At 41.4% G+C, this 27,857-nt stretch overlaps 1 protein-coding gene across 1 annotated transcript; it reads right to left on the bottom strand.

The window, feature by feature from the left end:
• Window positions 1-10,458: 10,458 nt before the first annotated feature.
• LOC111979527 (protein shisa-like-2A) lies at window positions 10,459-15,124 on the bottom strand. The gene is given in 4 exon segments (XM_070449086.1): window positions 10,459-10,616; window positions 11,147-11,283; window positions 14,942-15,051; window positions 15,053-15,124. Coding segments are annotated over 4 exon segments (477 nt in total).
• Window positions 15,125-27,857: the final 12,733 nt, after the last annotated feature.

The raw sequence follows: 27,857 nt of genomic DNA on the forward strand, positions 1-27,857 counted from the left end.
GCGTAGTGAAATGACATGATGAATTTATTGAACAAGACAAAACGAAACTAACTTGACAACTAACCAAAATAACAAACCGAATGTAGACAGACTTGGACCACGAACTTACATGAAACATGAAGAACGAACGAACAAGTACTTACTACAAACAAAAAAAACGAACGAAACAGTCCCGTATGGTGCAAACATAGACACAGACACAGGAGACAACCACCCACAAACAAACAGTGTGAACAGCTAACCTATATATGGTTCTCAATCAGAAGACAACGTCAAACACCTGTCTCTGATTGAGAACCATATAAGGCTGATTACAATAGACCTAAACATAGAAACACAAAACATAGAAATGCCCACCCAAACTCACGTCCTGACCAACAAAACATACAAAACTAACAGAAAACAGATCAGGAAGTGACACTTCTGACCCACTGGGAATGTGATGAAAGAAATAAAAGCTGAAATAAATCAATCTCTCCTATTATTCTGACATTTCACATTCTTAAATAAAGTGGTGATCCTAAACTGACCTAAGACAGGGAATTTTACTAGGATTAAATTCAGGAATTGTGACAAACTGAGTTTAAAGTATTTGGCTAAGGTGTATGTAAACTTCCGACTTCAACTGTATATTATGCAACTACACATTGACACATCCAGCCCAAATCGGGAGGTTTAAAAAAGACACACTTGTCGCCAAAGTTCCGGAGCATGTCTTTAAGTCTCTGTACATGACAGATAGTTCCAATAGTCTCTCCTCCTCTAGTTCACCACTCCCCACACAGAGAATTGTTTATATATTAAGTATTATTAAAAAGATTCTTATTTATTCTGTATATAGATAATATTCAATCACCTCATTAATTATATCTATTATTGCACATATATCTCCTCCAGTTTAAACTTTGTTATGTTTAGTGGTATTCTATATCTTTTATGAAGAGGTCAATTTACTGAATATTTAAAAATAGGTAAGATACGATGGTGGCGAGAATTATGATATTTTCGTGGTCACAAACATGCCTTTCACCATAATGTTGGAGAGATTGTTCCGTTTTAAACGCATATTTGTCTTATTTAGGGTTGATTCTGTGCTGAAGTAAAGCTTTGTATCACAGTTACTTTGTCTCAATCTGTGTTCTTAATTTTTTGTGCACTCAGTGTACATATTCTTCTATACATTACATTGCAGCCTGCCATGAGTATTTATCTAACTTCCTGATGTTAAAGATATTCTACGGTACTTTTGTATACTTTTCAGCCAGTAGTTTTGAAAGTAGTGCCTACGAGCCAAAAATGGGTACTWCGCCACAAATGTGCAGATACTGTMTGTGCGCCATGTCATTGCTCTCTACTGTGTGTGCATCTTGCTAGCTACCACTCAAATGGCGAGAATTCTGATCTTTTCGTGGTCACAACATGCCTTTCACCATAATGTTGGRGAGATTGTTCCTTTTTAAACACATATTTGTCTTATTTAGGGTTGATTCTGTGCTGAATTAAAGCTTTGTATCGCAGTTACTTTGACTCAATCTGTTCTATTTGCCGACAATGTGAAATGATAGTCAGGTTTATACAGGGGTGTAATCCCTAGGAACCAAACGTAAGCAATCGAAGCAAAAGGGGACGGACCTAGCTTTTTTTGTCCAATAAGAAATGYTTGTCTTTGTTTTTCTGTTGCAAAGCGTTTTGCTTTGGTGTGCCCTTATGAATACACCCTCAGGTTTGCTTGTAAAGTAAGTACAATACACCACTTGTCATATCCACTAGGGGGATGTCTTTCACCACTTGGAATCCTTATTCGGCTGGTTCAAATCAAATCAAATTGTATTTGTCATATGCGCCGAATACAATAGGTGTAGACCTTACTGTGAAATGCTTAAGAAAATATTTACTAAGTAAACTAAAATAAGAAATGTAACGCAGCATTATCATGGAAACAAAGACCAACTAGGGCCATGATCCCAGGTTATATATATATATATAAAACCGGTAGTGTTTGTGTGTATATATATATATATATATATATATATATACACACAAACACTACCGGTCAAAAGTTTTAGAAAACCTACTCATTCAAGGATATTTCTTTATTTTTACTATTTTCTACATTGTAGATTAATAGTGAAGACATCAAAACTATGAAATAACACATATGGAATCATGTAGTAAACAAAAAAGTGTTAAACAAATCAAAATATATTTTATATTTTGGATTCTTCAAAGTAGCCATCATTTGCCTTGATGACAGCTTTGCACACTCATGGCATTCTCTCAACCAGCTTCATGAGGTAGTCACCTGGAATGCATTTCAATTWACAGGTGTGCCTTCTTAAAAGTTAATTTGTGGAATTTCTTTCCTTCTTAATGCGTTTGAGCCAATCAGTTGTGTTGTGACCAGGTGGGGGGATACAGAAGATAGCCCTATTTGGTAAAAGACCAAGTCCATATTATGGCAAGAACAGCTCAAATAAGCAAAGAGAAACAACAGTCCATCATTACTTTAAGACATGAAGGTCAGTCAATCCGAAAAATTTCAAGAACTTTCGAAAGTTTCTTCAATTGCAGTCGCAAAAAACATCAAGCGCTATGATGAAACTGGCTCTCATAAGGACCGCCACAAGAATGGAAAACCCAGAGTTACCTCTGCTGCAGAGGATAAGTTCATTAGAGTTACCAACCTCAGAAATTGCATCCCAAATAAATTCTTCACAGAGTTCAAGTAGCAGACACATCTCAACATCAACTGTTGAAAGGAGACTGTGTGAATCAGGTCTTCATGGTYGAATTGCTGCAAAGAAACCTTGACTAAAGGACACCAATAAGAAGAAGAGACTTGCTTAGACCAAGAAACATGAGCAATGGACATTAGACCGGTGGAAATTTGTCCTTTGGTCTGGAGTCTAAATTGGAGATATTTGGTTCCAACCGCCGTGTCTTTGTGAGACGGGGTGTGGGTGAACGGATGATCTCTGCATGTGTATTTCCCACCGTAAAGCATGGAGGAGGTGTTATGGTGTGGGGGTGTTTTGCTGGTAAAACTGTCTGTGATCACACTTAACCAGCATGGCAACCACAGCATTCGGCAGCAATACGCTATCCCATCTGGTTTGCGCTTAGTGGGACTATCATTTGTTTTTCAACAGGACAATGACCTTAAACACACCTCCGGGCTGTGTAAGGGCTATTTKACCAAGAAGGAGAGTGATGGAGTGCTGCATCAGATGACCTGGCCTCCACAATCACCCGACCTTAACCCAACTGAGATGGTCTGGGATGAGTCGGACCGCAGAGTGAAGGAAAAGCAGCCAACAAGCATATGTGGGAACTCCTTCAAGACTGTTAGAAAGGCATTCCAGGTGACTACCTCATGAAGCTGGTTGAGAGAATGCCAAGAGTGTGCAAAGCTGTCGTCAAGGCAAAACTGTATATATACACACTACCAGCAAAACACCAGTCTCAATGTCAACAGTGGAGAGGTGACTCTGGGATGCTGGCCTTCTAGGCAGAGTTCCTCTTTCCAGTGTCTGTGTTCTTTTGCCCATCTTAATCTTTTCTTTTTATTGTCCAGTCTGAGATATGGCTTTTTCTTTGCAACTCTGTCTAGAAGACGAGCATCCCGGAGTCGCCTCTTCACTGTTGACGTTGAGACTGGTGTTTTGCGGGTACTATTTAATTTAGCTGCCAGTTGAGGACTTGTGAGGCGTCTGTTTCTCAAACTAGACACTCTAATGTACTTGTCCTCTTGCTCAGTTGTGCACCGGGGCCTCCCATTCCTCTTTCTATTCTGGTTAGAGCCAGTTTGCGCTGTTCTGTGAAGGGAGTAGTACACAGCGCTGTACAAGGTCTTTTTCTTGCAATCTGCGCATGGAATAGCCTTCTTTTCTCAGAACAAGAATAGACTGACGAGTTTCAGAAGAAAGTTCTTTGTTTCTGGCCATTTTGAGCCTGTAATTGAACCCACAAGTGCTGATGTTCCAGATACTCAACTAGTCTAAAGAAGGCCAGTTTTATTGCTTCTTAATCAGAACAACATTTTTCAGCTGTGCTAACATAATTGCAAAAGGGTTTTCTAATGATCAGTTAGCCTTTTAAAATGATAAACTTGGATTAGCTAACACAACGTGCCATTGGAACACAGGAGTGATGGTTGCTGATAATGGGCCTCTGTACGCTTATGTAGATATTCCCTTACAAATKAGCTGTTTCCAGCTACAATAGTCATTTACAACATTAGCAATGTCTACACTGTAWTTCTGATCAWTTTGAGGTCATTTTAATGGACAAAAAATATGCTTTTCTTTCAAAAACAAGGACATTTCTAAGTGACCCCAAACTTTTGAACAGTAGTGTATGTAATTTCCAGCTGCAGACTAGTAATTTTACGTCTGCTCTTATTCTGTAGTGATCRATAGTCTCAGAGTTGAACCATTTCCAGCTGCGTAGTCAAAACTACAGCTGTATGGTCTCCATGGCCTACAGAGTTGTAGTTCTTAGCAATTTCAACATGTAGCGTCAGCTCCATATTTTCTGGTCTAATGGTCTATAGAATTGTAGCCATTCTAACATGGGGACTCCGTCCCGGCGTTCTCTGACCTAATGTAAATTTTGTAGGAAGTGGGTTTTCTACTCTGTGGAAGAAGGGGCGGTTCTACGCCTAATGTGATGTCTGGGCTCACAGGGGTGTGGTCACTGACTAGTTAACCTTTATATGAAAATACATACTCTCATTAAGAAGGTTAACATCACATTACATCTTTTCACAAATAGTTTCATGTTTAATCACATACATTTCACAATATTTAGATGTAAACCTGACAGCTAGGAAATGTACACTTTAATACAGTTATGTGTGTTTCCTGTCCTTCATGATATCACCAAATGATACACACTCATCATAACTGTCCCTGAAGTGTCCACGGACCATTCCCACAAATATTGTTTAATTATTCAAACTTTTGATGTCCATGTGTCTCTCTGTGTTCCACAGTTTACATTCTAATCTTGAACACTACAGAGCATAGGGGCAGCGTATTTTATGACCAACCATAAAACAGCCAACCTCCCGCTCTCCCCCTCTACGAGAGAGATCACGCTGTAGAGCAGACCCACTGTAACCTGATCCTTTAGATCGTCACAGGAAAGTTATGACAGTGGGGTATTGTTTGTAGATTGATGAGGGGGAAAAAAACAATTTAATCAATTTTACAATAAGGCTGTAACGTAACAAAATGTTGAAAAAGCCAACGGGTCTGAATACTTTCCGAATGCACTGTAGGCACCTGGCCCCCCTACAGTGTGCAGKACCCCATTGGTTCGCACARCTTATTTYWCTCATTTTCCGTCCGAAAGCTTGAATAAAAAGCCAATACAAAGTAACAAGATGTGATATCATGTCACATWAAAGTTCATTACTTACAGGCTTTAGGAAATGGTACAGAGATTGATGGGTAGGGGAGCGGGAAAGGAGGTGGACCCATGTTCCCCGCTTCAATTCAAGCAGGCTTTAGTCACCCACTTGGCTTCAGTCATCCACAAGATTGAAGAGGGAGACAAATCCAACTATGGCCTCCTTGTCAAGCCTCTCGCACTGGGCAGACAGGGATCCTGGGATGGACATCTCACACAGGTTCCTCACATACGGTGCTGGATCAAGGGTGACCTCATTGAAAAGGAGATCCAGGAGCCTGTCTACGWAGCCCGTAATGTATTTGAAAAGGGAAATGTTTATAAAACGGTGTCGTGACATGACTATCGTTAATGTGATGACTGCTATTTATCGAATAATKACTTACTACGTTTAAATTAATCATGTAACAATTAACCCATTAATTGTTGTTTACCATGTTACTCTCTCCCGACTTAAACTCTAAAGATGATCTAAATAAACCCAGCAAAAAAGAAACGTCCTCTCACTGTCAACTGTGTTTATTTTCAGCAAATGTGTAAATATTTGTATGAACATAACAAGATTCAACAACTGAGACATAAACTGAACAAGTTCCACAGACATGTGACTAACAGAAATGGAATAATGTGTCCCTGAACAAAGGGGGGGTCAAAATCAAAAGTACAGTGCAGTATCTGGTGGGCACCCAAGCGCATTAAATACTGCAGTGGACTCCTCATGGACTGCACCAGATTTGCCAGTTCTTGCTGTGAGATGTTACCCACTCTTCCAACAAAGGCACCTGCAAGTTCCCGGACATTTCTGGGGGGAATGGCCCTAGCCCTCACCCTCCGATCCAACAGGTCCCAGACGTGCTCAATGGGATTGAGATCCGGAGTCTTTGCTGGCCATGGCAGAACACTGACATTCCTGTCTTGCAGGAAATCACGCACAGAACGAGCAGTATGGCTGGTGAATTGTACATTGCTGGAGGGTGATGTCAGGATGAGCCTGCAGGAAGGGTACCACATGAGGGAGGAGGATGTCTTCCCTGTAACGCACAGCGTTGAGATTGCCTGCAATGACACCAAGCTCAGTCCGATGATGCTGTGACACACCGCCCCAGACCATGACGGACCCTCCACCTCCAAATCGATCCCGCTCCAGAGTACAGGCCTCGGTGTAACGCTCATTCCTTCGACGATAAACGCGAATCCGACCATCCCCCCCGGTGGCTGGGGTGCCGCAGGCRGTGTAGTAACCAACGAGTAGCCAGCTGTTGAAGCTTAAATTGTTCTGGAGCCTTATTATTCACCTTTCTTTTGAGACTTTTTCAGAGGACATTCTCTTGATTGCAAGCAGTTTTCCCCCCAAACAATGCACAAAGAAATATAAAACGAATTGAATAGAGACATTGGTGATTTTGTCTGTGTAGTCAGATCGAAAATATTAGGATATGTTATTGACATTGTGTTGTTGACATTGAATGCAATTGACATAGAACTGAWTAAATAGCCTACGCTGTGTGATTTTGTTTGTTTAATTTCCCTATGACGTGGGCCGCTATTATGTTCTGTCCTGGTGACTATTAGCTACTCACAGTTCAGTTGCAGTTGCCTAATCGTGCCTAACGGGCGGGCCAGCCGTGGGGCCTAAATCATAAAGACCATGGTGATTGTCAGAAACCTGTAGGCTACTATTCGAAGAAATTGGATGATATGGCGTTGGGATGGGGTCCCTGTCTCAGAGCTATGCAGGCTACTTACGTCGCTGTGTTGATGGTGGCATCGCTTGTTCTCGACCAACAGCTTACCATCAAGTGTCCACATGCTGTTCATACTCTTTTGACAATGAATTGAGCTGCACAGGTCACAGCTGCTCCATGGAACAAATGGTTGACTGTGTTGGAGGCTCCTAACATCATCATACAACGTGGCACACCATGGAATCCAGCTACTCTGATGCTTCCTCCAGATACCACATTCCTTGAACACGACTGCTGTGAGTSGGTTTTGGATCAGCTCTCTTGATGGGTTTATTAAGAGTCATTCGTTGGAAAACCCTGAGTTTGACTTATACACAGATGGTTCAAGCATTGTGGAGGAGGGTGTGAGGAAGGCAGGCTTGGCAGTTACTACAATGGACAATGTGATCGTGACAGGCACGCTACCTGCAGGAACATCAGCACAGGKGGCGGAATTGGTGGCTTTGATAGAAGCACGCAAACAGGCTGAAGGAAAAACAGCTAATATCTACACAGACTCAAGGTATGCTTTTGGTGTTACACATGATTTTGGAAGAATATGGAAAAACTGAGGATTCATGACATCACTGGGAGCTCCTGTGAAGAATGGACCAGAGGCTATGGCTCTACTGATTGCGCTCCAGTTACCTGGACAAGTTGCGATTTTGAAAACACATGGAGAAATCATAGACAGACAAGTAAAAGAGGCGTGGGGAATAATTCCCGAGGGGGGACATGACGTAGTGCCAGAACAGTGGGCGATGGTCATAAAAAACATGTAACAGACACATTAGGGCCAAAGTCCAGGGAAAATCACGATGGATACATGGCGCTCATTGCAAGGCTGTCCATTTTGACGACAAAGCGGAGCCTGGAGAATAAAGAACTGATTGATTAGCAGTCGGGGGTCAATCTCGGGTGAAGAAGCATAGTAAGATGATCAGAACCTGATAAGCTTCTATGTTGTACACCGCAGTCATCCTATTAGGGATATCTAGGTGAAATGTCCAACTTTTCCCTGAAAATCGGGTGATGCTTACTTTGGGAAATCTAGGTGAAATATCAATTTCTCTTGAAACCAGGACATGTTTTTTTTCACTTTTTTGTTTCCTTCCTTACAGGTTATGAGAATCTATCATTTGAGGCTGCATCAATATCCCTTGACGCGAGGACTGTACCTGAAATGATACAAGATCCCCGGTGAAGTGTTCATTAGAGACGTCCTTATCAACCAGTGGAACAGAAGAAGAATTCCTCACTACCGGCAGACTGTCAGAATATAATTTCTAATAGTTATCTATGTGGGACTGATACCAGTGTGGAAGAGCTGGTCACGTTTAAAGGACTTGGTGAATGATTACCTTGCYGATAGGATGATTGATTATTATTGTCTTGCAGACAATTTTTCTTTTGGGTGTTTCCTCCTAATACAGGATGTGGTAGGAATCGTAAGGGACATCATCATTACACCTGTTAATACTTATTTTCTATGACTTTGTTTGAAATCTATTTCTTATTGCAACAGCAAGTATAATATGCACTTTGTGTTTTATGGAAATGCAAGGTGTTTAATGTGAATGATTTTATGCTTACTGCTGTTTTTTTATACTGTCTTTTTTCATGTTTTCTATTGTTTCTTTTTAAAATGGTCTAGGGGGGAGTGTAAGAATATTTTAATATATATTAATATATATTAATATATATATTTTAAGGAATTAACAATCAATAGAAATCAACCCAATGGGTTAGAGTCATGGGAGGAATTTGTCTAGGCATTACGCCTGAAACAGGATACTTGTTATTTGTCCATTGGCCCAGTTTTATTGCCAGGAATTCTAATTGGTCAACCATAGGCTAGAGTTGGGTTATAAAACTACATCCTGTCTCTTTGTTCTGTGGAGAGAATCATTGAGGACAGGGGAGAATGAACATCTTCCTCTCAGCATAACATCTATGATTTGTCCTCTTTGAATAAACCAATTCCCCCCCCCCTGATTTGGGGTCTGTGTTATTGAAGAGTAACATCAACTGCTAACACTGGCTACCYATCAATAATAAAAAATAATAACACTTGTGCTGTCTGGTTTGCTTAATATAAGGATTTTATTTTATATTTTAGCATTTCCATTTCCATTTGATACTTAAGTATATTTAAAACAAATACTTTTAGACTTTTACTCAAGTAGTATTCTACTGGGTGACTTTCACTTTTACTTTTTCTATTAAGGTATCTTTACTTTTACTCAAGACTGAAAATTGAATACTTTTTCCACCACTTGCAGAGCGGCACCAGAATTAAAAACACGTCTTAACTTTTTGTAGTTAATAAATCCAATGTGAAACGTGATAACTATAGTATCCCTAGCTAACATTGAAAAAGCTAATCCATTCTTCTCTAATGAAAAATCTCTCTCCCTATCTTCTGAATGTCAGCAATCCTACTGTAGCCTTTGCCTTGGAGAGGGAGGGGCAGGTAGTCTACACATGCACAGTGCACACACACCGGCAAAGATTTTCAGCTGATAGGCAGACACTGGAAGAAGTTTTTGAGTGACAAAGTAAGGGCATTGAATAGGTGCTTATTTTTTATTTTTTTGTGGGACTTGAAAAAAATGCCTGGCATGTAAAATAACCAGAACAGTATAGATCACGTTCGATCCCGGTTATTTTTCTGTTCATCAAAACATTATTTTCCCGTTTAGGTTTTGGTCCCTGAACTGGTTCCAACCCCGGATGAACATACCCTCACATAAAAGGTGACATTCTGTACTGTCGCCTCATATGAAACATTTGATTTCTCCAAAATGCCAGAGTATAGAGCCAAATTGAACATTTAGCTTCACTGTCCAAATAAATACGCAGGGGAGTGTATTTGTACATTTACCGTTTACCAAACACCCACCCTTAGAGGAAAACTAGTGTGTGAAATGAGCTCCTAAAGAGAAGCTGCAGAATGATCAGAAGAGAGAGAGCGACACAGTGGAATCTKAATGCCTTAGGCAACCTCCCACACAACATCTAGTTTCAAGTTTTATTAGTCATATGTATGGGATACGCATGGTAAACATCATCTAACTAAACTCTTACTTGCAGGCCCCTTCTCAACAATACAACAACAATAAAAACAATACAAGAAAATAATATGAACATAAAGTGAATGGCAGTGGAATYGAATAAACATTTTTGCAYAAGTATAATACARTCCAATATTTACTTGYGTATTGGGGAAGGGGGGTGTGGAATACGTCTGAATAAGATTTTCCATGCCCTTTTACATCTGAGTCGAAACCTCCAAGCCCTTCTAAGCTCCCTAAAAAGTGCACTATGAAGGGCCCTCCATATTGACGGTGGCCATGAAGCCCCTCTGGAACAGTCTCTCGGGGTTGGGTGGCTGGTTGTCACAGTCCAGCCTTCCTGCTTGGAGGACAGTGCATCTTGAAGCCCTCGGCGGGGGATGGGCTGGGCCGGAGTGACTGGGTCCTCACTGGGGTCCAAAAGCACGCACACGCAACTGCACAGACACACACACACACACCACACACACACCACACACACACACACACACACACACACACACACACCACACCACCACACACCACCACAACAACACACACACACACACACACACACACACACACACACACACACACACACAGCAGCTTTACTTGTTCATAGTGGGACAGACACTTGTCTTCTTGCTGTCTTCTTTTTTAATTCTTTTTTAATTCCCAACCCCTCGGACACCACATATACACCCCTAGATTAGGCTAGGGGTGAAGAAGGGCAGAACGGTAGTAGATGCCACCAGTTTCTTCTCATCAGCCCAGAAGATTCAAACCGCCAGCCCTTCAGTTACTGGCCCGTTTCGCTAAGCTCAAGGTTCATTATTATAATGACATGTCGCTAGCTAGCCCATCGTCATGGTATGTCACTGGCTAGTCTATGATAATGACATGTCGCTAGCTAGTCTACGATAACAAAATGTCGCCACCCCTGGCCAGATATGTTACCTGGTGGTCGTAGCGGCAGGCTATTGTCAAGGCGACTGGGCTTTGTGGCGATGAAGAGGTAGCAGAGAACAAATACGGTGATGAGGAAGGCCAGTAGGACCACCGCTGCTATGGACAGACCTATCAGAGCCCCAACACTGGGGAGGAAGGGAAGGGGGAGAGAGGGAGAGGAGGGGAGTGGGGAATAGAGAGAGAGAGAGAGAGTGATTGTGAGACGGGAAATCAAAGGGAGAGAGGGAAAATAGGAAAATAAGAGTGAAAGGGAGCGAGAGCCAGGGAGAGAAAAAATCACTTTCTCTATACCTGACAATGGTACTGTTGGATTTCTATGAGATATTTGCCACACAGCCACCTTAATCCATATTCACGACCCATAACAGACACCCTATKGGCCCTATGGGCTCTGGTTACAAGAAGTGCACTAACTAGGCAATAGGGTGCCATTTCGGATGCAGGCTTATTCATATGTGAGCAGCAGCCTTCCTGTAAGGACCTATCCCATTATAAGAAGATATCCCATTATCCCAATGGAAGACTCATCTCAGGAATAACAAACAGCCAGGGGCCACAATCATAGCAACACAGGTTGTGCCCTAAATGGCACCCTATCTCTTTTATAGTGCAGTACTTTTGACCAGAGCTACTTCAATAGAAGAAACTTGAAAAACTTGAGTTTCTATGGAGGTATGAATCAGACCAAAATGAAATGAAATAGAATGTTAAGATTGCTTATCAGAAATTGATAAGGTCATTCTCTCATTAGATGATTCATATTATGATGAAATCTCAACGCCCATTATTGGGGGAAACCAGTTTCCCATGATTTCAACTTTTTCTATTGAATTTTTCACATTTCGTTTTAATTGAGGTATTTATCACCTTCCATACGAATGGGATATAATAAGTAGCCTATGTATAGAGACCACCAAAAACTTCTGCAAACCCAAAATTCCATTGAAATGTGAATATACTATACATCTATTATCAGTAGCCTAAAAATAACCTTTATTCTAGTGTAGTAGCCTTTTCCTGCAGTCAATGACCATGGGTGGATCATTATTCATATTTGCATAATTTCACAATGAAGCTTATTTWAAAATAATGAAACAAAATTTATGTCAAACAGTTTTGTTGTATTTCATGTAAAGTAAAGTGTAATATTGGGATGCAAACTCAAAATGGAATACATTTCCACTCTATATTTTTTAAGCCCATAAACATGCGTGTGAGGTAGATTTGGTTAAGACTAAGAGTCACTCGGTGTGTCCCTGACTTAGCCCACTGCAGTAAACTTATATTATTATGTGYGCGCATTGGAGTGGAGGATAAAAATGCTCAAGCTTTCTCATCTTGTAGTTTCTTGAGATTGACCCAAAATATGTGCAAAAGACAACGGAATTCTTACCGTTTTTTCCWACTGCTTACACACAAAATCTTTTCATGTCACACGATTTTTGAAACCTCTCACTCAAAGTGCAAAACTACACACCAAATATCCAAAACCATAAGCTATTTCTCAGCCTTTGACTCAGTTGTCAATTGCATAAAACACTTTTTTCAAAACACTACACACAATTCTCTACCTAAAACACAAAAATCGAACAGGAAGTGACTTGCTTTCCTTTTCCAAACACAACCAATCAAAATGCTACACTTATTCACCAGGTCACACACTCCTCACATGTGCAAACACTAATAGCTTAACTGTCACTAACCCAATCACTGCTTTACTGTAGTATAGCCTATATCATACACTAGGCTGCAAAGGCGAATTACCTGTTTTGAAACAATGGATGCCCACAATCGGAGACACGAGAGCAAGAGGGAGTAGGCGCGAAGGAAGAGGAAGAAGAGGCGAGGGACGAAGAAGAAGGAAGGAGAGCCAATCTCTGTATGTAGATTAGGGCAAGACGGTGAAACTGTATTGATCATGTGATCAACACGGTTTGGACATGAGAGAGGTGGATTGAGTCCAGGCCCAACTTGAGTTTTACAGTGGCGTCCATAATTCGAACATTCAGAAATGAGAACAGGTAGCAACTATCTAATGACTATTTTTAGCATTACAGTAATGTACTGTAAAATACGTATGATGCATAGTATTGCATAAACATTTGTAACTCTAGCCATCCATTTACTGCACTGCATTGAATGAATGAGGTTGGTTATCATGCTGTACTACGTTTTTTTGTTCAGTTCCTATGCTGAACAGCATACTGTGTTTTGAATTCTGTACAGAGTGGAAGGCAAAGACATCATGGAGGACGAGGACGCTTGTTTACAGCATGTACCAGAGAGACTGCAATTAAAATATGGTTTTGCCAACAATGCAATTAAGATTGGAGATAAGAGAGCATATCTTAGATAATGACACCATATTTAACAACATCAATGCTGTAAGCCTGTCGACCATACAACGCATCCTCCAACGCACCGATGGTATGATGAAACAACTTTACAAGGTGCCATTTGAGAAAACTCTGACAGTCAAGAATATCGCACATGACTTTGTAGAGGTATGTATGCAACACTACTTCCAGTACTTCAGAGACCATATTACTCATGTATATCCTTTTGTCTGTTACAGAGAGTATTTGCGGATGCCTAATGTGTGCTTACGTCACCCAATGCGCGCCCTCGAAAAATGTAAACTAGGACAGGGCTTTCGTTGTACTGTCCTGGACCTGTTTTTGTGTGCGGGGTAACTTACCTCACTCAAACTGGGTTCTCCATCACAATGCACTGCCATACAACACGGCCATATGCTCACTTTTCTAGATGCAATTTACAATGCTTGTCCCTGATCCAGATCAGGAGCCTGCTAGATTTGTGGTTTATGTGGACAACGTTAATTTTCACCGGGCTGTTCTGGTCCAAAACTGTTGCACCCATCCACAATTTGTAGTTTTACCTACCCCCATATTTACCTTTTCTAAATCCCATAGAGGTTCTTCTCAGCCTGCGCTGGAAAGTGTATGATCGCCAACCCTATGCCAGCATGCCGCTCTCCAGGCAATGGAGGACGCATGTGGGACATAGGTTGCCTCTCTCCAAGGTTGGATCGCCACGCTAGGAGATACTTCCTCGATGTTTGGCAAGAGAAAACGTTATCTTGTGATGTAGACGACGTATTTGTGGCCAGACCCAGGCCGGAGAAGAGATGAAGCATAGTTAGCACTGGTGACTGCCCCCCCCTACCAATTCCTGGACTACCCCCGGGACCCCACACACACCAATTGTGTTCTTTACTGTATTCTAAAGAATATACTTTGGTTAACTATGTTTATGGTTTTGTTGTATGATACTGTATACAACAGTAATGTTTGGCCTAATAAATATTTTCTGTTTCTACATTGCATTGGTGTTTACAGTGTACTTGTTACCCCTCTCAGCAGATTACTTTCACTGTAGAACATTGTATTGAAATGTAGATATAGCTATGAAAGACCAAAGAGCTTTAGATTAGAACACACAGTTTACATGTATATCCAAAATGTACTATTATGAAAGCAGTGTTTTGCATTTGATGCAAATGCTTCATTCTGACATGTGTTTATGGCATTTTGAATGCAGTGTTCCATTTTGAAGGAGACGTGAGGCATTTTGCATTTTGTGTGTGCAGTTTTGGGAATTGTGTGTAGAGTTTTGAAAAAAGGAGACAGTTTTGAAAACGTGTGTAAGCAGTTGGAAAAAAATGTAATACCATAGTTTACACTCATGTTGTCGTTTCTTGAGAATCCAAAAAGATAGGGGCAAAGCCCACCATCAGAGGCGTTGTAAAGATCCCTTACATACCTGAGCCACCACATGTATCCATACTCGTGAGGGAAAAAGCTGTTGGGATCATTACAGCAATACYTGATATCGTTAAATCCACAGCAGAACGCCGCGCGCGTATCGCCCCCCCGCTTTAGGACAAGAAGAACCATTCACAAACACATTATCTGCGCTGTAGTAGCTCGTGCACTCTGCACTCATGCTGGTAGAAAATACACTCTCCGGGAGAAAAGACCGTGAGATCATTTCCTTAGATGTTAATGCAAGGGTTTCATTCCAATGCCGTCCACATAAGTGTCCCTTGCTCTGCTGAAAAGTGTAATGCATTTAGTTCGAGCATGCCAGTGAAATGGGATAAAACTTCGCATTTCGTCCTGCCATATAGAATTCTAGAGTCCCCCGACCCCACACCACCTCCATCTTTCTCTCTCCATCACTTAATTAAGAAAAAACGTAGCAGAATACACAAACAATATTTCTGAGTGAACTCTATCTAATCCAGATCTTCCTTTGTTGTTACAAGCGTGTAGGCCTTTCTCAAGACCAGTCTCCTTTGTGGAGCTGTCTGTCTGCTGAAGTGTTGATAAAACAGAAAAGCGCTCACCGGCGCATTCTTATAGTCGACACGTTACACACCTCTTAGCGCAACACCACACCTTGGCTACTGTCAGTTCGTTTCGGCCAATATAGCTTTTAGCTATATGTATCAGCCAACAGTCTGTCTCTCAACCAAAAGACTGGACGACCATTACTGACGTGAAGATACTAGAAGGCCTACACATTTGATGTAAAGATCCAATACCGAGTTAAACCAGCATATTTTTTCCTGGCTGCTGCTCTGTGGCTGATTGTCGTTTAGTCATTYATCACACCTCACTGACCAGCTGAGATTAGCACTCTGCTTGATAGATWGATTTTATTTGTCAGTAAAAACAAACTAAAACACAGTAAATAACACAAAGTCAGAGACTTAATTTCCATTGGTGTCCCTAGCGTCATGGACTCTGGTGATGATCAGGCCAACTAAATGGTACTGTAGACCTCAGAGCTACTGTATGTAAATATACACTGAGTAGACCAAACTTTCGGGAACACCCTCCTAATATGGAGTTCACCTGGGCARTTTATGTCATGGAAAGAGCAGGTGTCCTTAATGTTTTGTTTACTGAGTGTATGCCTCTGGTAGCTAGACCTCAGAACGCAATCAGATGAAAGTCTCACAGGTCAAAATATTGGCCTCAAAGTCTGACGACTAATCTGAAAGTAACATGTACTGTCAGGGGACGACTGGGACCACAAACCGGACCATTTCTGTCCTCAAGGGCCCCATTATTAGCCAGATAATTGTCATTTTGCACAAAACCCCCAAGTTAGACAGGCCCACTAGGTTAAAAATGGCATTTTCCAGATGGCCAGTCCGCCCCTGCAGACTGCTGTGGGATACAGCCTCTTTCTCATCAGAATTTCCTTTCTATTCATGTATAGATTTATGGTTTTGTATAGCATTTGTTGACCTGCAGACTGAAGAGTCAAGGCCATTTTCAAGCAATCATTATCCATGGTCCTTTATTCGTGTATTGGTGATAGTTATTTACTCTGAGTAGTCTGTAACACATCATGTATTTCATGTACACTGTAGTTGTTTGAGACTTTCTTTCATGACTAATCCATTCTATTATTTTAATTGAGGTTAATGCATTCCTTGTTTTACAATGTAATTCTTTGATTGAATATACACTTATAATTGAGTAGGTCTATTGGTAGTTGTTACATACACTATACACATAGCATATGCTTTGGTCCCACCTTGACATCCCTGATCTGCTGCCTCGATAAATTCATTCTAGAACATTAGTCGCCAGGACTACCTATTTGTTTCTAGTCTCTTAATAATTGCAGAACAGTGCAAGTTAGACACATGTTCATTATAGTCATACCTAGTGCTGACGCAAGGCTCGCTACCTTGACTAGATCCTCTAGAGACATTTATTCACATAATATTGGAGATATTGATTAATGTTGTTTATTATTATATTCAACATCATTTCTACATAATGGTTGGATCATTTCCATCCAACTACAAGAACAGCCCTGGCTGGTGTGTTTACGGACATATTCAATCTTTCCCTTTCCCAGTATGCATGCTTCAAGATGGCCACCATTGTTCCTGTACCTAAGAAAGCCAAGGTAACTTAACTAAATGACTATCGCCATAGCACTCACTTCTATCATTATGAAGTGCTTTGAGAGACTTGTCAAGTATCATATCACTTTTACCTTACCTGTCATCCTAGACTCACTTCAATTTGCGTACCGCCTCAATAGATCCACAGACGATGCAATTACCATCACACTGCACACTGCCCTATCCCATCTGGACAAGAGGAATACCTACGTAAGAATGCTGTTCATTGACTATAGTTCAGCATTCAACACCATAGTACCCTCCAAGCTCATCATTAAGCTCGAGGCCCTCGGTCTGAAMCCCGCCCTGTGCAACTGGGTCCTGGACTTCCTGACAGGCCGCCCCCAGGTGGTGAATGTAGGAAACAACACCTCCACTTTGCTGACCCTCAACACTGGGGCACCACAAGGGTGTACTCCCTACTCCCTATACTCCCTCCTGTACTCCCTATTCACCCATGACTGCGTGGCCAAGCACGCCTCCAACTCAATCATCAAGTTTGCAGATGACACAACTGTAGTAGGCTTGATTACCAACAATGACGAGACAGCTTACAGGGARCAGGTGAGGGTTCTGTGAGTGTGGTGCCAGGAAAATAACCTTTCACTCAACGTCAACAAAACAAAGGAGAATCTCGTGGACTTCAGGAAACAACGGAGGGAGCACCCCACTATCCACAATGACGGGACCGCAGTGGAGAAGGTGGAAAGCTTCAAGTTCCTCAGCGTACACATCACTGACAAACTGAAATGGTCTACCCACACAGAAAGTGTGGTGAAGAAGGTGCAACAGCGCCTCTTCAACCCCAGGTGGCTGAAGAAATTTGGCTTGGCACCTAAAATCCTCACAAACTTTTACAGATGCACAATTGAGAGCATTGTTAGACATTACTTGTTAGATATTACTGCCCTGACAGAGCTARAAACACAAGCATTTCACTTCACCTGCAATTACATCTGCTAGACACGTGTATGTGACCAATAACATTTGATTTGATTTGATAAKGTGCGGTAATCAGAGCAGGTGGTCAGTCCAGTTCAAGTGTTCAGCAATCTGATGGCTTGTAGATAGAAAGTCTCTGAGCCTGTTGATATCAGACCTCATGCTTCGATACCGTCTGCCCGATGGTAAGTGAGAGAACAGCTCGTGGCTGGKGTGTGTGGGGTTCCTTGATGAGGCTGCGTGCCTTTTTAGGCACGGTTTCGATTAGATGTCCTGGATGGGTGGAAGCACGGTCCCAATGATGTACTGGGCCATCTTCACCACCCGCTGGAGGGCCTTGCGGTCATGGACGGATAAATTCCCGTACCAGGCCGTGATGCCTCCGGTCAGGACGCTCTCAACGGTGCAGCGGTAGTATTTGGAGAGGACCYGGAGCGGCATGCCGAATTTCTTCAGCCGCCTTAGGAAGTAGAGATGCTGTCAAGTCAAGGGCATAAATGTCACGACTTCCGCCGAAGTCGGCTCCTCTCCTTGTTCGGGCGGTGTTCGGCGGTCGACGTCACCGGCTTTCTAGCCATCGCCGCTCCATTTTYCATTTATCCATTTGTATTGTCTTGTTTTGCACACCTGGCTTTCATTCCCCAATTACACTGCMTGTATTTATTCCTCTGTTCYCCCTCATGTCTTTGTGTGATATTGTTTGTGTGTTACGTGTTTTTTGTAACGCGCCAGGCTGGCGTTCGTTATTTCCGTGTTATTTCATGAGGCTTGTTTGAATTGTTTAAAATTCATGTTTTGTGACTGTTTTTGMGCGCTTTACACTTTGCCTTGTTGGCTGGAGGTTTTTGACGCAGCTGCGTCCGTCTGTAATCTTTCTCCTGCCGAAATAAAGTGTGCGCCTGTTAACAATTCTCTGCTCTCCTGCACCTGACTTCACCACAAGTACGCACACGCCTGAMAATAAATACTTTTTAAGGGCACTATGTAAAAAAAGGCTTCATAATTCATAAAGGTCATGTTAACTGACTGATATTCTYACAGAACAAAAAGGATACAATCTCCTAAGCCTGTGTTAACCTCAGACCTTATTTTTGTTGTTTATCCCAAAACCCTTTTCTTTCCACATAGATTTTCCCATTGGAAAGGCTGAACGAACCGGTTTTTAGAACTACAAGTTGGCAGCTCTATGGCTAGTACTTTCTTATTGGGGATAAAAACAGATTACCATAATTTTTTCGATTCATTATTCCATGTAACAAATCAAATGTTAAACCACATATTCATCTTTCATTTCAGTTCATGAAACATGGGACCAACACTTTACATGTTGCGTTTATATTTTTGTTCAGTATATTTAGGAATAGCTTATTATTAGCCACCCATTCTAAAACTGACTGCAGCTTTTTGTTAAGGGTTGCAGTGATTTAACTTTCTGTGGTAGTATAATGTTGAGTCATCAGTGTACATAGACAAACAGACTTTATTCAAGGCTAGTGGTAGGACATTAGTAAAAATAGAGAACAGTAGAGGGCCAAGGCTGCTGCCTTGAGGTATACCACACTTTACCTGGTTTATGTTAGCATCTTCTACCAAGGATTACCGTTTTGGTCCTATACCTACTGAGAATTCAGATATCCACAAAGGACGGCGTCAATATGTACACTACCGGTTAAAAGTTTCAGAACACCTACTCATTCAAGGGTTTTTCTTTATTTGTACTATTTTCTACATTGTAGAATAATAGTGAAGACATCAACATTATGAAATAACACATATGGAATCATGTAGTAACCAAAACAGTGTTAAACAAATCAAAAATATATTTGAGATTTGAGATTTTTCAAATAGCCACCCTTTGCCTTGATGACAGCTTTGCACACTTGGCATTATCTCAACGAGCTTCACCTGGAATGCTTTTCCAACAGTCTTGAAGAAGTTCCCACATATGCTGAGCACTTGTTGCTTGCTTTTCCTTCACTCTGCARTTCGACTCATCCCAAACCATCTCAATTTGGTTGAGGTCAGGGGATTGTGTAGGCCAGGTCATCTGATGCAGTACTCCATCACTCTCCTTCTTGGTAAAATAGCCCTTACACAGCCTGGAGGTGTGTTAGGTCATTGTCCTGTTGAAAAACAAATGATAGTCTCACTAAGCCCAAACCAGATGGGGTGGCGTATCGCTGCAGAATGCTGTGGTAGCCATTCTGGTTAAGTGTGCCTTGAATTCTAAATTAAATCAAAGACAGTGTCACCAGCAAAGCACCCCCATACCATAAACACCTCCTCCTCCATGCTTTACGGTGGGAAATACACTACCAGTCAAAAGTTTTAGAACACCTACTCATTCAAGGGTTTTTCTTTATTTTTACTATATTCTACATTGTAGCAGAATAATGAAGATATCAAAACTTTGAAATAACACATATGGAATCATGTAGTAAACAAAAAAGCATTAAACAAATCAATATTTTATATGTGAGATTCTTCAAATAGCCACCCTTTGCCTTGATGACAGCTTTGTACACTCTAGGCATTCTCTCAACTAGCTTCATGAGCTAGTCACCTGGAATGCATTACAATTAACAGCTGTGCCTTCTTAAAAGTTAATTTGTGGATTTTCTTTCCTTCATAATGCGTTTGAGCCAATCAGTTGTGTTGTGACAAGGTAGGGGGGTATACAGAAGGTAGCCCTATTTGGTAAAAGACCAAGTCCATATTATGGCAAGAACAGCTCAAATAAACAAAGAGAAACGACAGTCCATCAATACTTTAAGACATGAAGGTCAGTCAATACGRTACATTTCAAGAACTTTGAAGTGCAGTCGCAAAAACCATCAAGCGCTATGATGAAACTGTCTCTCATGAGGACCGCCACAGGAATGGAAGACCCAGAGTTACCTCTGCTGCAGAGGATAAGTTCATTAGAGTTACCAGCCTCAGAAATTGCAGCCCAAATAAATGCTTCGCGGAGTTCAAGTAACAAACACATCTCAACATCAACTGTTTAGAAGAGACTTTTATAGGCCATCTCACATGCAGTTTTCATGACCTGAAAAGCATGACACACACACGCACAGGGAGGAGGAGGAAGGAGGAGTGAAAGGAGGAGGAGGATGGGGAGCTGTTCATAAGAGGTGGGTGAGATCCCCAAGGCCAGTATTCATTCATCATCTCATCTCTAATTTTCTCCTCTCTCGTCATACCCCTCCCATTCTCTCTCCCCCCTCTCTTCCTTGCTCTGACATAACATTTACATAAGTAGTCAGACCCAGTACTTTGTTGAAGCACCTTTGGCAGCAATTWCAGCCTCGGGTCTTATTGGGTATGACGCTACTAGCTTGGCACACCTGTATTTGGGGAGTTTCTCCAACTCTTCTTTACAGATAATCTCAAGCTCTGTCAGGTTGGATGGGGAGCGTCGCTGCACAGCTATTTTCAGGTCTCTCCAGAGATGTTCGATTGGGTTCAAGTCCGGGCTCTGTCTGGGTCACTCAAGGACATTCAGAAACGTATGCCAAAGCCACTCCTGCGTTGACTTAGCTGTGTGCTTAGGGTCGTTGTCCTGTTGGAAGGTGAACCTTTGCCCCAGTCTGAGGTCCCTCCATTCATCTCTCCCTCTATCCTGACCATTCTCCCAGTCCCTGCTGCTGAAAAACATCCCCACAGCATGATGCTGCCACCACCATGTTTCACCGTAGGGATGGTGCCAGGTATCCTCCACACGTGACGCTTGGCTTTCAGGACRAAGAGTTGAATCTTAGTTTCATCAGACMAGAGAATCTTGTTTCTCATTGTCTGAGAGTCCTTTAGGTACCTTTTGGCAAACTCCAAGCGGGCTGTCATGTGCCTTTTACTGAGGAGTGGCTTCTGTCTGGCCACTCTACCATAAAGACCAGGTTGGTGGAGTGMTGCAGAGATGGTTGTCCTTCTGGAAGGTTATCCCATCTCCACAGAGGAACTCTGGAGCTCTGTCAGAGTGACCAATGGGGTCTTGACCAAGGCCCTTCTCCCTGATTGCTCAGTTTGGCCTAATTGCTAATGTTTTGTACACTCAGTGTATGACAGACTGGGAATAGGCTATAATCTTATTCCTCAACTCTGAGAAACAGCAGTCATTCATAACGCATTGTTTAGCATGCTAGCTCTGGTAAATAGTGAATTAGTTTGAAAAATTCCAAGTATGTGAGGATCTGTACTGGTATGTGTTTGGACTCAAAGGACATGACCAGTGGATGTTGAACATGTTGGTCAGATATTGTAAATGAATGAGGGACAGATAGACCAGCCCTCAATGGTCATTTTAATCCCAGATTATCTCCTGAGTCCAATCCTGAAACAGGACAAAATTGGCAAAAGAAAGGGATTATTTGTCCATTGGTGTAGGGAATGTTGGTTGGGGGATGTGGTGGAGAAGGCATGTTCATCATGCTCTCACGCACACACAAGCGTGGGCACAGCTTTGTTTTCATCAAATTTCTGAACTTTTTGGAGCATAAAAATGTTTGCCCATGTGCCTCATGAGTGGCGCAGCGGTCTTAGGCACTGCATTGCAGTGCTTGAGGCGACACTACAGACCTGGGTTCGATTCCAGGCTGTGTCACAACCAGCCGTGACTGGAAGATGCATAGGGTGGTGCACAATTGGCCCAGCATTGTCTGGGTTAGGGGAGGCTTTGGCTGGGGGGGGGCTTCACTTGTCTCATTGTGCTCTAGCAAGTCTTGTGGCGGGCCGGGCGCCTGCAGGCTGACTTCGGTTGTCAGCTGAATGGTGTTTCCTCCAATAAATATGACCATTAAAAATCMTATTTTCCCTAATCATAACCCCAATACTCYTATCCCTCTAGTGAGATAACATATAGAATTGTTTTCATATTGGCATGCCACGGATCATTTGGCTATTTGATTTAGAATTTAGAAAATTATATTAAAAAATGATTTGATAACATATTGAATTTGGCCTTAGCCCATATAGCCCATTGAATAACACATTCATAAACGGCAAAAAAGACAGTCAAAGAATACATCATAAGAAATCCTCCAACCAGGATTTCGGTAAAACCAGGGAAATATGAGTCCAAAAAACAAAAATATTTTGTGAGCTTTCTTATATCTCCTAGATATACAGTGCATTCAGATAGTACTCAGACACCTTGACTTTTTACACATTTTGTTACTTTACAGCCTTATTCTAAAATTGGTTAAATTCGTTTTTTTCCTCATCAATCTACACACAACACCCCATAATCACAAAGTGTATACTATATTTGTTTATATCTCCGTTAGTGAGCATCCATCCTTCTGACAGGTGTGGCATATCAAGAAGCTGATTAAACAGAATGATCATTATACATGTCCACCTTGTGCTGGGGAATATAAAAGGCCACTCTAAAATATGCCGTTTTTTCACACAACGCAATGCCACAGACATCTCAAGTTTTGAGGGAGTGTGCAATTGACATGCTATCTGCAGGAATGTCCACCAGAGCTGTTGTCAGAGAATTTAATGTTAATTTATCTACCATAAGCTGTCCAACCATACTAAAAACCGCAGACCAAGTGTAACCACGCCAGCCCAGGACTTCCATATCCGGCTTCTTCACCCGCGGGATTGTCTGAGACCAGTCACCTGGACAGCTGATGAAACTGAGTAGTATATCTGTCTGTAATAAAGCCCTTTTGTGGGGAAAAACTCATTCTAATTGGCTGGGCCTGGCTCCCCAGTGGGTGGGCCTATACCCTCCTAGGCCCACCAATGGCTCCGCCCCTGCCCAGTCATGTGAAATCCAGAGATTAGGGCATAATGAATTTATTTCAATTGACTGATTTCCTTATATGAACTGTAACTCAGTACATTCTTGAAATTGTTGCATGTTGCATTTACATTTTTCTTCATTATAGATGTTCTTTCTGCCTCTCTGTCTGACTACCTCTCTCACATATTCCAAGGGCCAATATTCATTAGGCCTAAACTCAATGGTGAGTACTGCATAACTTCTCCGTATTTAACTTCTCAGTTTTTACCATAAATGTTCTGTTTCCTGGCAGTACAAGTGTGGCACCATGTTATGGTATTCCGCTAAAATCCACCTACATCACCATAAATATATGGTTGCAGAACAATTTACCTTCACAATCACGGCTTCAACAAAACAAACACCACAAAAACAACATTTACTTCTCTCTTTTAGATTTTTTTTTATAAACAAACAAACATTATGGGGCCACACTGTTGACCAATTGAAGATAAGGACTGAGTGCCTGTAATTTACCCCCCCCTCTCTTCCCCCCCTCACTGTGTAGCATTTCAACTAGATGACCTCTGTGTGTCACATACAGAGATCCCCAACCAACAGAGTAGATACAATAGCAGAGAGTACCACAGACGAGAGATGATTAAACAGAGCTTCGGGAGCTGTGGGACTCAATCAGGATTATGATTTTGGTATGTTATAATGTTATCTCTGTTTAGTTTAGTTAGCGTGAGTAGGCCTTGCTGTGAGCAGAGAGCATTACACTCGTAGAAAAAAGTTTCCATATAGAACAAAAAGTGTTCTGTCGCTTGCTTCATATATGGAACCCCTAAAAGTTTGATATAGAACCCTTTAATAGGGTTCTTTGTTCAGAACACCAAGGGTTCTTCTTCACGGAACCAAAATTGGTTCCATATAGAACCCTGTATGGTGACATTTATGAAATATGGCTACTACTAATGAATAATTATTTTTAGCAAAGAATATAATAGAATAAACAAGTAATGGACAAAAGAATACCAGCATAGTTTTGAAATAGTATTGTCATTATATGCAAACATAGTTTGGAAATATGCACTGGGGGCCAGGGAGGCATCTCTGTTTAAATAATGGACCACGCCAATCTTGGTACCAACTCTAACTTCTTTATGGAACAGTCAGCTACAGTACGGGTTGTTGCCTGGCTGGTTCCTGAGGAGATTAAAAAATGAGCACTAACATGAGAAATGAGAAATAAGCATTTGTAAATCTACTAAAATGAATACAAAATGCTCTGCAAACATATACTTATTATGATGYAGAAGAACAACTTACATGTAGCYGTTGTCAGCAGCAGCCAAAMGAGAGATCCTTTGCCTCTGATAGTTGGTTACTTCCAGACTGAGCAAAACATAGATAGTGTGTTAAAAGTCATGTAATGATTAACGAGCCTATTGAATCACCCAGAGTTATTATACATAATTTATTATCACTAATTTAGATACATACATGCTCTGTCAGCTCACTGCCCATTACATACATTCAACAGGGGTCAGCAACAGTCTAATGGCTTCATGAAACCTAATAGTTCCCTCATCTGACTCCACACTGAAACACTGAAATTAAAGTAATAATTAGCTAATTGGSAATGTCAGGCTTGGTCTGTAGCTCCATATGCCATAATACAAATTAAGTTTATTTAAAAGAGTTAGCTGGCTAGCTTGTAAAACGGCAAATTAAAGTAGCCTGGCTTTTTCCTGAGCGAACTATCTTACAAACGGTACTCAAATTCTAATACAACTTTATTTATCTAGCCTATAGTTTATCATTTGACTTTGGCTTCATTTATTTGAATCAAAAAAGAATTCGATCTCCCCCTGCCATAAAGAGTCATGCAGCAGCATCATTAATATTTATATATATGTCAATGCAAAACAGCTAAAACTGATGAATTGCTGCATCAGATGACCTGGCCTCCACAATCACCCAACCTCAACCCAATTGAGATGGCTTGGGATGAGTTGTAGGAAAAGCTAAGGAAAAGCAGCCAACAAGTGCTCACCATATGTGGGAACTCCTTCAAGACTGTTGGAAAAGCATTCCAGGTGATGCTGGTTGAGAGAACGCCAAGAGTGTACAAGGCTGTCATCAAGGCAAAGGGTGGCTACTATGAGTTATTTCATAGTTTTGATGTCTTCACTGTTATTCTATAATGTAGAAAATAGTAACATTAAAGAAAAACCCTTGAAAGACTAGGTGTGACCAAACTTTTGACTGGTACTGTATRTAKAACCTTTATTAGTAATGTGTTCTTCAATCTCGTCCAAATAACCAAAAGGTTCTATTTAGAATTCCAAATAACAGTTTTTTCTAAGTGTACAGTATGGCGTGCGTGTGTGTGTGTGTGTGTGTGTGTGTGTGTGCCTGTGCTAGTGTGTGTGTGTCTGCTTGCTTGATCTGTGCTTTTGTAAGCGTTCTGTAGGTGCACACAGGCATTCGTGTGTGTGTGTGTCATCATACGCCCCAATCTGGGAATCCTGAGCACACAGCTGTATGTAGGATTACCATTACTRTAATATAATCCCAAAGCTTGTTAAAATGTTAAGATAATACGAAATGCCATTTTCCCCTCATGGGGCTAAATGCTCCTAGGTTATTTTATTTCCTGGGCTGTATAAAAGGGGCAATCTGCTGTTAAAATAACAACAAAGGCAGCACCCCGACTCTGTTTTGGTAAACAGCGGAGGGACRGTGCTGGAGWAATGCAACCACWCTCAAATTCATAGACAGCTATSGATGCAAGTACTGACCATCCATAGTTTGAGGATATACAGTGTTACAGTGATACCGTTGTAAAGCAAGCTTATATTTTGCGTTCTGATGGGATACGACAGTTGAACTAAGCTCATGAGGCAATTATAAGTTATATTCCTCAATACGTAATACAGTGCAATCGGAAAGTATTCAGACCACTTGACTTTTCCACGTTTTGTTACGTTACAGCCTTATTCTAAAATGTATTAAATTGTTTTTTTTCTTTATCATCAATCTACACACAGTACCCCATAATGACAAAGGAAAAACTGTTTACATTTTTACTAATGATTAAAAAAAATCTACTGAAATCACAGTACAGTCGTGGCCAAAGGTTTTGAGAATGACACAAATATACATTTTCACAAAGTCTGCTGCCTCAGTGTCTTTAGATATTTTTGTCAGATGTTACAATGGTATACTGAAGTATAATTACAAGCATTTCACAAGTGTCAAAGGCTTTTATTGACAATTACATGAAGTTGATGCAAATAGTCAATATTTGCAGTGTTGACCCTTCTTTTTCAAGACCTCTTTAATTCGCCCTGGCTTGCTGTCAATTAACTTCTGGGCCACATCCTGACTGATGGCAGCCCATTCTTGCATAATCAATGCTTGGAGTTTGGCAGAATTTGTGGGTTTTGTTTGTCCACCCGCCTCTTGAAGATTGACCACAAGTTCTCAATGGGATTAAGTTTCCTGGCCATGGATCCAAAATATCAATATTTTGTTCCCCAAGCCACTTAGTTATCACTTTTACCTTATGGCAAGGTGCTCCATCGTGCTGGAAAAGGCATTGTTCATCAACAAACTGTTCCTGGATGGTTGGGAGAAGTTGCTCTTGGAGGATGTGTTGGTACCATTCTTTATTCATGGCTGTGTTCTTAGGCAAAATTGTGAGTGAGCCCACTCCCTTGGCTGAGAAGCAATCCCACACATGAATGGTCTCAGTATGCTTTACTGTTGGCATGACACAGGACTGATGGTAGCGCTCACTTTGTCTTCTCCGGACAAGCTTTTTTCCGGATGCCCAAAACAATCGGAAAGGGAATTCACCAGAGAAAGCGACTATACCCCAGTCCTCAGCAGTTCAATCCCTGTACCTTTTGCAGAATATCAGTCTGTCCCTGATGTTTTTCCTGGAGAGAAGTGGCTTCTTTGCTGCCCTTCTTGACACCAGGCCATCCTCCAAAAGTCTTYGCCTCACTGTGCGTGCAGATGCACTCACACCTGCCTGCTGCCATTCCTGAGCAAGCTCTGTACTG

This window comes from Salvelinus sp. IW2-2015, linkage group LG19 (assembly GCF_002910315.2).
Source record: "Salvelinus sp. IW2-2015 linkage group LG19, ASM291031v2, whole genome shotgun sequence".
NCBI lineage: Eukaryota > Metazoa > Chordata > Actinopteri > Salmoniformes > Salmonidae > Salvelinus > Salvelinus sp. IW2-2015.